This window comes from Apis cerana, linkage group LG1 (assembly GCF_029169275.1).
Source record: "Apis cerana isolate GH-2021 linkage group LG1, AcerK_1.0, whole genome shotgun sequence".
NCBI lineage: Eukaryota > Metazoa > Arthropoda > Insecta > Hymenoptera > Apidae > Apis > Apis cerana.
In genome coordinates this window covers 2,831,091-2,840,854 of record NC_083852.1, presented here as the reverse complement: position 1 = coordinate 2,840,854, position 9,764 = coordinate 2,831,091, and the positions used below count along the sequence as shown (strand labels likewise).

General features: G+C 36.1%; 1 protein-coding gene across 32 annotated transcripts in view; it reads right to left on the bottom strand.

The window, feature by feature from the left end:
• LOC107992839 (protein muscleblind) overlaps nt 1–9,764 on the bottom strand; it is a 455,871-nt gene that overhangs the window by 66,346 nt on the left and 379,761 nt on the right. For 17 of the 32 annotated variants that reach the window (XR_009832635.1, XR_009832664.1, XM_062085004.1 and 14 more), the window contains 3 exons: nt 6,379–6,549; nt 5,129–5,209; nt 2,552–2,737 (listed from right to left, as the gene is read on the bottom strand). Coding sequence is in view for 23 of the 32 variants with exons in the window: in XM_062085004.1 (XP_061940988.1) it covers nt 2,552–2,737; nt 5,129–5,209; nt 6,379–6,549 (438 nt within the window). In the remaining 9 variants the exon portion in view is untranslated. Of the gene's footprint in view, nt 1–2,551; nt 2,738–5,128; nt 5,210–6,378; nt 6,550–9,764 lie in introns of those variants that run through there. The other 15 variants (XR_009832642.1, XR_009832666.1, XM_062085031.1 and 12 more) reach the window with 5 other exon arrangements.

The following is a 9,764-nucleotide window of genomic DNA, read 5'->3' as shown; positions in this document are numbered from 1 at the left end:
GCGAAACTTGTTAATTCCGCGAGAAGACCCGGCGGGCGAAAGAAGCGATACAGGCTCCGGGGAAATCTGTAAACTCGAACGTTATAAAACTTATCCTGCTCCTCCACCCGCTCTAAAAGAGCGGGGCGGGGAGGAAAGCTTTCGTTGCGCGCGTAGAAGAGCGCAGTTAGAAGAAACGTTATCGTTGCGCGGATAAAATCCTTCCCACTTGTGTTACTTAGCGAAGGTCTGAACGGTAATTTGCGAGTTTCTCAATTAAGATCCGTCGTTATCCGTTTTCGAGGGATGAAAATATGCACGTTGTTTTAGATCGATCTTCCTTCTCTCTAAACGTTGTTTTTTCGTTTTGAACGATCCTCTAATACGTAGGTATAAGCAATCTGAAGACGAGATTTCTTTTTCTTTTTTTCGTAATTATGTAAAGATATATATTATATTTTTTTAAATAATTTTATTTTCGATTGTATCGGGTAATCGTTTATTTTTTTTCAATGTTCGAGTTAAGTTATACATCCGGAAGAAAAATAATTATATAAATAGGGAATTTTTTGGAAATTAGGAGGCAGGAAACGTTGTACAATGTTTGTTTGTAATTTCGATGATGTGTAAAAGAATTGTTTGCGTTAAAAGAGAATTTTTAATTTTACGAAATATTAGAAAGAAATATTTGAGGTTATTGAAATTGGTTGTTTTATTTTTTTATCATTATTTTACTTGTTCATGTTTTTTTGTAGATTTTATATAAAAATTGTTAACAGCATGGAATTACAAATTCCTACTTGCTTTTACATCAATCGAGACTTTTAACATTTCCTGCATGTTCCATTCAGTTTTGATTTAATTTTTCTCCATTTCAAGCAATTTCTTTCGTGATTTCGAACGTGTCCGCATCACGAGTAGCTTTTGTTATTTTAAATTGATTCTTTGAAATAAAAATCACAAAATTTGAGGAAAACTATTACCTAAAAAACAAATACCGCTTTTTATTAAAAATCTGAAACGCATCGAAGATCGTTGCACACCTGACTCTAATCCACTCCTCACCATGATATCTTACTATCTATCATTTTAATAATAATAGTTAATAATCACGAGTTTCTCATCGTTATTAATCACGTTTTTTTTTGTCGTTGCCATTATAATAGTTGCTTCCACCGATTTGTATCCAATCATACAATCACCGCACGAACAAAAGAAAAAAAAAAAAAAAAAGGAAGAAAAATCAAGTGGCCAGTGGCGCCACCGTTCTCGAGAACTCTCTAACCCCTATCTTCGTGTAATGCAACTTTCTTAAATTTCGTATTCACCATATACGTACAGTGCTATGATAAGTGATTACTAAAAAGGTTATATAGAAATCGTTAGAGCCACAATCGTTTCATCAAAAACGTACCGATATAATTGCCTAGTTACCGATCGAGGAGCCGTGTTCCTTTCTGCAGAGGCACGGACTCGCCATTTTGTTTCCGTTTCATCATTAATGAGCTTCGTTTCGCTCCAATTCGCCCTGCTACAAACGATCCGTGAAATTCATCGTCACAGCGCAGTTTCGCGCGGATCATGGTCGTTTAAGCGTTCGACAACTCGACCCCGATCGAATAAAATCGAAAAATAATTTTCTCGCCCCCTCTGGAACGAACGACAACGAAGCTGAATATTTTATTACGCGACGTATCTTATTATTATTTTTTTTCTTTTTTTTCTTTTCTTTTTTTTTTTTCCCTTTTTCGGATTTTACACGTTTTCACATCGCGCACGGATTATACTGATTTATCGAATATAATATTATCGTATATAAATATAAGATTTCCTTGGGACGATGGAACGAATAACTCGTTCTCCTCGACCCATCGAGATGATCTCGGGAGAATCGACGAGAACCATCGAGATATCTCCGATTTCCAGCCTTAGGTTCTTGCCTTTTCTTTTCATTTTCTCGAAAATCTCGAATTTTGGATCCCCGATCTTCTCTCGAACGTTCTTCAAACCTCCGACGTTCCTCGAAATGAATCTGACCCGGTCTCTTCTTCCCAAATAAGATTGAGAAAAACAAACGAAAATTCGATCTCGGCCAACTCCGCGATACGTTACCGACCGATGCACGGTACAAATCCGAAATGGAAACGCGCGAAGAAATCGGCGGGGCCGATTTAATTGCCGCGCGTAAACACAGGTAAAGATAAAAAACGAGAGAAAAGAAAATGGGGAGAGAAGAGAGCTTGTTTATCGGCGATCGATAAAATCGACTTCAATAGTACGCGTGGACGTAGATCAGGTTGTGGATCGGATGATGGTGGGCGTGAGGATTGTGCAACGGGGTACAGAAGGAGGTAGTGGTGATAGTCGTCGGGGATGGTGGATGATTGACAGATTGCATCGTGGAAACGGGCGACACCTGATTGGGGGGACCGGCCGGCACTTGGTACACGGTATTGGGCGCGGCCATCGGGCACCTTGAGGCCCCGGCTGCGCCGTGTTGGGCCCCATGCTGTTGTTGTTGTTGTTGTTGCTGTTGTTGTTGTTGTTGAATGTAGTTTGGTGGTAGACATACCTCGAGGCGGTCGGTACGTGGCATCTTCTGCGGCATCGCCACCGTCTGCGGGACCACGCCCAATGGGCTTCCGACTCCGGTTGGGTCCGCAGGCCCCATGATCGCTGGCATGATGGGGCTGGGCGCGAAATACGGGCTGTACGTGTTGCCAACCTGCGGCATACCGGTCAGGTACGGATTCGTCGCCTGTGAAAACAAACCCGGAAAGTATCCAGGTAACACGGATTAGAAAAAAACCCCACCTTCGCCTCCACGCGAGTCGTCATCGTTTGTGCATCCCCCGATCTTAAGTTACTTTTTCTCGTTTATTTTCTTTCTTTTCTTTTTTTTTTTTCTCTCTCTTTATGTGCTAGATGCTCTTCGCCAACCACCCTTCACGACGCAAGCGCGATACAGACCCACCCGATCTACGTGTGATGCGATTCGAGAACGAGATCTTTGTTACTTGGACGCGAGATCGAGATTTCGCGAGCGATTCGTTCGAACGTATTTTTCACATTGATATTTTTTTCTTTTTTACTCTTTGAATGCCATTAACGTTCTACTTTTACGTCTATAATACTATCAATGATGGAGAAATTTGACAAACAATTGGAAGAAGTTCGACACCTTTGTCTTATATAAGGATAAGTTTTATTTCTTTTTAAATATTTGTATATTAGATTCGAAAGCTTAGACAAAATTTCAAGCTATGAAAAATATATCGTTTCTTATTTATACTCTACTTTTTTTATTCGAAAAATATTGTGCATACTTTAAAAGAGCATGACATCGAGTAATAACAATTTTCTTTCTCTTCATTCAAGGATATATAAATTCGAAATATATTAATAAAATTCAAATCTATTCAAAATCAAAGGAGATTTCAATTACTAGATATTAAACCTTCGCGTATGAATCTTTAAAAATTGCAACGTTCTCTTCTTCGTTTGAAACAAAAGAAAAAATTAAGAAGCTAAGATAAAAATCAAATTTTAATCTTTAAAAAGTCGACAATTCCACGATTCCGGGAATCGCTTTGAAAACTTTGAAAAAAAAAAAAAAAAAAGAAGAACAATCGATCAAAAACCCACGAAGAAAAGAACGATGACGGAATAACTCGCGAAATCTTGATCTCGTTCGTCTCGTCGCGCTTGTAACCGCCATTTTGAGCGACAAGCGCGCGTTCCCATTAGAAGCATTTTTGGTTTTGCAGAGAACGGGCTTCCCAGAAGCGAAGGCAGGTAATTTGAAGCGCAGCCGAATGAGCTGAACGCCCGTTCCTTCTTCTTCTTAAGGACCCTGTGTGCTTGTATTCTTCGAACTTTCGACGTATAGAAGCTTCCAGGACAACCGAGGCACGCCAACCGCCGAAAAACTTTGAGCGATAATGGCCGTTGACCCGGAAAACACTTTTTTCCCCCTTCGAAGAGGAAGAGGGAAAGGAATATAAAGTCTTCCTTGGTTGGAAGCGTGCCTCGATCGTTCGCGATCGTTTCGCGCGCGTTTCCCTCGCTCTCGATTTTTTCTTTTTTCTTTTTTTTCTTTTATCTCTTTAAAAATTCGACGTTGATAGTTGTGGAAATTAAATAATTAAACGTGTTACATTGGGGAATTTGATGATCGTTCGAATTGATATGAAAATAGAAAAGGTTGGCAATCGTTTGTTCCGAGATTAATCTTTTGAAGATAAATATTAGCTTTTTTTTTAAAAAATAAAATCTTTTAAATAGTATTTGATGAAACAAAAAAAAAAAAAAAAGAATTTATGATGTTCGAATGCAAGTTTACGAAGAAAAGAAAATCTGTATGAGTAATTATTAAAGAATAAAGAATTTAATGTCATATTTTCTCGAAAAGATCAATATGATAAACCTTTTCACATTTTCGCAAAACATTGGTTTCAGAAAAAACTGCATGCACGTATTTTAAAACTTTTAACACTGAACAATCAAAAGGGAGTAACAAATATAATACGAACGAATTTCTAAATTTTTCATGGAAATAAGTGAGAGAAATATAGAGAGGGAGAGAAAAAAAGAGAGAGAGAGTGAGAGAGAGAGAAACGCCACGATTTAACTTGGCCGCAAAATAATTCATGCTTTCAAGGAAAAAACTCTCTAAAGGTAAAAAAAAAAAACTCTGTCGTAATGTACAGAGAAACTTCTTAACTTTTGATAAAAACAAAATGAAACATTTCGTGAAGCATGCATATCAAGTCTCAATCTTAATTTACAGTGCGGCACTCTTTTGAAAACAAGTTGAAGCTTTCATACAAACGCTTACTAGTCTTACAGGCACACTAACACGCGCGATAGCGGTGCCATCTGAAATAAATCTGCGGCTTCAACTTCGTTGTGTGATAATAACTCGAAATCGAAGATTAATTAAAAATCATTAAGGTTAAAAATATTACAAAAAAAAAAAAAGAAAAGAATAATAAGCAAGATTTCTGAAGAAATTCTATATATAGAGATATAATACGTAATTAAACATTCAATATTTACGGAAACAGATTTATTTCCTACGCCAGCGCCATCGCGCGATTACTTTAATTAACTAAAAAATTAGTGGAAGCCAACCAAAACCAGGAGTTACCATAAAGGCGTGGGTAGCGAGAAGTTGCTGCTGGATTTGCTGTTGAAGGTGATGGTGTGGTGCCGGAGGTGCTGGTGCCTCCTGTTCACCAATGACGTAATTGGAGAACACACCAACAATCAACCACAACCACGAGAGCCACAGCGGCAAACATAGGGGACAGACAGGCAGTCATACGAGTAGTATAGGATTCGATGTCACGTAGCAACGACTATGAATTATATGTCATGAAAATAAAAGGCGGGTGGGCGTAATGATGATCTGATTTCTTTGGTGAAAATTTCCTCTCTAGGCGTTAAAATTATCATAAATAATTAATTAGGGGAACGAATCAATTGTATTTCGCTATTTTCATTGCATGTGCACGCAATGAGAGACAACATTTGTTAAACTGATCGTTTATTTTTTCTTTTCTTCTAAATTTTTCCTTCTTATTCTTATCGTTCGTTCTTAAATGGAACAGATGGGGTACATTTTGTGGATTCGCCAAATGATATATATATACATATTGTATATATATATATATTGTGATTTCAAAAAGATAAAAAAAAAAAAAAGAAAGAAGTAACGTTGACGAATCAACAAAATAATTGTATTTGCCTTTTAATTTATATTCGACAGTAATCTAGAACTAATAATAACTGTACTACATTTCTATTTAGAAAAAAAATTGATCTTTTAATAAATATATATATATAATATATAAATATTGACTGTCTATCAAGAATCATGGATAAATTAAAGGAATAAGGGGTGACACTGACCAAAAAACATGCGGCGTGCTAAAGTTTACTCTCTGAAGTTTTATCTCTCGGTGCAATGCCCGCAAATAAAGAACGCCGATAAATGAAGACGACGAGGTGTAAAATTTCTCTAATAACGATACAAAAATTAAATAGAAACTTGGAAAGAAGAGGGGAAAAAACTTAAAATTTTTCAGAGAAAGAAGATGAGGAATAATTTTAATAACATAGATAATTGTAACATATTTATCATACAACTATTAATTGTTAGAAAAAGATATCGATCAACTTATATTATATTTCAATCTTTTTTAATAATAAGGATCAAATGATACACTTCATCGTGACTATTTACACAGCGTTACCTACCAAAAGGGTAATCTAGTGGTAGTCGTCGACTAACACAGACAAAACTCAAAAATCTCTCGACCGTGGTAAAAAGAAAATGTGTGGATGTGTGAACAGCAGAAGACGTGGTGCAACGAATGTGTTAAAGTTTGGACATACCACTGCTGGTACCTGGCCAGGCACTAGTGGCTGGGCCGGTGTAAGACCCATCTGCTGCATCAGCGCGTTCTTTAGGGCCAAATGGTTACGCCCGTTTATCAAAAGCTGGTCCTTCAGATGCTGCGGTGGATGGAAATATTTGCATGGGGGTTTTTCCCGATTACATCGGCCCTGAAACAAAAACAAAATGCAATTCATCAGAATCCACCATTAGAATTTAATTACTTTATCTTTCGTCACAGCTCAAACATTAAATTGTATTCTACTTCTTCCAACTATTTTAAAACAAATGATTATTCATTGTTTAATTTCCGCAATTTTTTTTCAACTATTAACAACTATTTAACAACCATCACATTGCGAGTGTAACAATTATCCACGTTCACAAACTCCACTTCTCTAATAATTTGTCCAAATCTACCTTTTCGTACATATATCGCGATAGAAATGTATCGTAAGATATTCAACGACAGCAATATAAAATTAACAAGAAGCCTTAAGGAAGGAAATTCCTCTTTGGCGTGCAAGGACACCGAGCTCGTATATACAAGTGGCACGGAAGCACGATTAAAGGCAATTTTAATTACGGATCCTTCCCCACCGTGAACAATATTCCCGCGAAGGGTTACACGCGTGCAACAGCATGCCACCATTATACGCAATATAGTCACGTGGTAGCCTGATGCGCGCGCATACGACCTATCTGCAATTTGTCCGTAAGTGAAACACTCACGTACAAGTGGTTTATAATGCAGCTAATATCGAAAGCTCCTACCTTTAGATTTTACGCCCTCTCGTAACTTGGGTGTCGCAACGAGCTTTAACGTGATTTCAGGCTTCTACATGTTCGTCGAGTGTAGTAATTTAAAAAAAAAGGTAGAAAATAGTAGTAAAAAAATGCGAGGAAAAAATAAGGAGCACGATTAAGAACATATGTTCGATAAAATTGTAGATAGCGGTAGCAAATAAAATTCCATGTATAAATTGGAATCACGATGAAAATAATATTTACGATTATCAAGAATTTTATGTAAAGAAAATTTTAGTCCATTAAAAAAAAAAAAATATATATATATAATAAGAAGTAGAATAAAAAGTTTTTTATTATTTTAACTGCATATTGCTGCAACACGAAATATGGCTTCTCATTTCATAAATGACGAGGGAGAATTTTTCTTCCACTTAACTCTTTCGAGACTAATGAGATAATACGACCCAAGCTAACCTTTATAAAGATTGCTAGATATGTCGTCGTATTTTCCTATTAATAAATAAAATTATTCTCAGATCTTAAAAATTTCGTTAAACACATTTATTAATATTTATTATTAAATAGAAACACATTTTTAAAACATTTCTTAGTATTTCAAATATAGCGATAATGAAGAAGACAAGTGATAAAATAAAATCGACTCCTTAAGTTGGAGGTTAAAAATATTAAATTTCAATTTTAATTCGTTCAATGATAATAAAAAAAAGCGATGTGAAGAAAGGAAAGATTTAAGAAGATTGACGACTAGTGGCTGCCAACAAGATGTTTTACTCGTCACAACAGGTTCTAAATAAGCCAGTTTTCAACCACCATTACTTCTCGACGACACAACTGTGACACGGAAGTGTAGGTGAATAAGAATAGATCGATAGAACGCAATCTCTATTCGCAACATCATGAAACGGGTTCTCACACTTGGGACACGTTTTACCATCGAATGATTGCACGCTCGTTGAAAATCCACCTCGTTGAATTTTCTTCGCTTCGTTGTAAATTGTTCGATTTATGATACAAAGGAAACTTGATTAACATCGAATTTCTATTAACACGTTGAATAGAAACTTCGATAGTTTGTCTGAAAGATTTATTAGAGGCCTTTTGTGCAGCCTGTGTATTGATTGACTATTTCTCGAAATTTCATTACTATAGATAGAATTTTTATGAGATATATTTCCTTTTCAAGAATATATTCCTTCAAATAATACAATAACAAGAAGGAGAATAATAAAACAAAATTGCTTACACGTAACATTTGTATCCAGAGATATTTGAGAAGGCCGAGTAATCAACCCGAGATATATTATACATAGAATACATGAATTTATAAATACACGAAATATAGTAAATTGTATAATTATCACGAATTAACATGTATATAAAACGTAGCGTAATTCGAATAAAATTAGATAATTACGACAAATATAAGTAATAACGTGAAACCATGTTTTACATATTCCTGTATTACATGCTTTTAATTATATATGTATATTAATGAAATACGAATGAAAAAATAAATTTTCCAACTTTTCATTTTTCTTCTTCTTCTTTTTTCTTTTTTTTCTTTTTTAAGAAAAAACAAAAACAATTTCACGTCCATTTCAAACGCAAGAATATCAAGATCCAAGGTATCGTAACACGTGAAACTTTCAACCACAAGTATAATCGACTGAACGTTCCCTGAAATTCTCCCATAATCTAAACCCAGTAGCATGATAACAGGGAGCGGCGAATGTCCTTTCCTCAGACACGGTCTGGCAACTTATGCAAGTTGCTTTTGGAACGACCGTTAAAATTGAACAGAGAGAGAAACGCGCACAAGAGATGATGCAACTTGCTGTACACACGGAATATCAAGTTGTAACAAATGGAAATATTTCGTCCTTACTTATTTACAAAAACCAATAAAAGAAAATTCGTGTAAATATATATAACACTTGTTCCGTCTTATTCAAGATTTTAAGCATCGTTTCCAAATCTGTCGATTCTCTGTTCATTTCTCCGTTAAATTTTACAAACTTTCGTTTAATATTCGCGTTCAAAAATTAAGTAAAAGTTTCTAATAAAATAAGAAAATAGTAAAAGAATATTGGAAAATTAATTGCAAATCTTAACCTTAAACTTATACAAACTTTTTTCATTATTTTTAAATTTCCAACTTCTTGCACATATACACTTATCTCCTTTGTACATCTCGTATAAAACTTTCCATCTGATCAATATCCTCTTAAGAAAAAGGAATAATGAAGAAGCCGTTTATAACGAATGGAAACAAATAAAGAATAAAACGGAAGATAAAGGAAATAACGCGTGCGACGTAGCCACGCGGATAGAGGAGAATTGTAAGTAAGGGGAGAGGAGGGGAGGGGATAAATGGCAGGAAGAGGGAGGGGATGGCACAAGGTCAGGCGGTGTCACGATGGTACTAATTAGACCCTAACAATATTAGTTCAGGTAAGACGTTCTAGGATGGTGGTGGGGGTAACAGCAGCCGGTAGACACCCGTGCTTTCTTACGGGAATCCAGTGGCTTTCCATAATAGCAGCTTGCGAGCGTGAAACCGACCTTAGAGAGGATGGGCTCGTTCGTAAAGGGATGCTTCCTCAAATATCGCCTA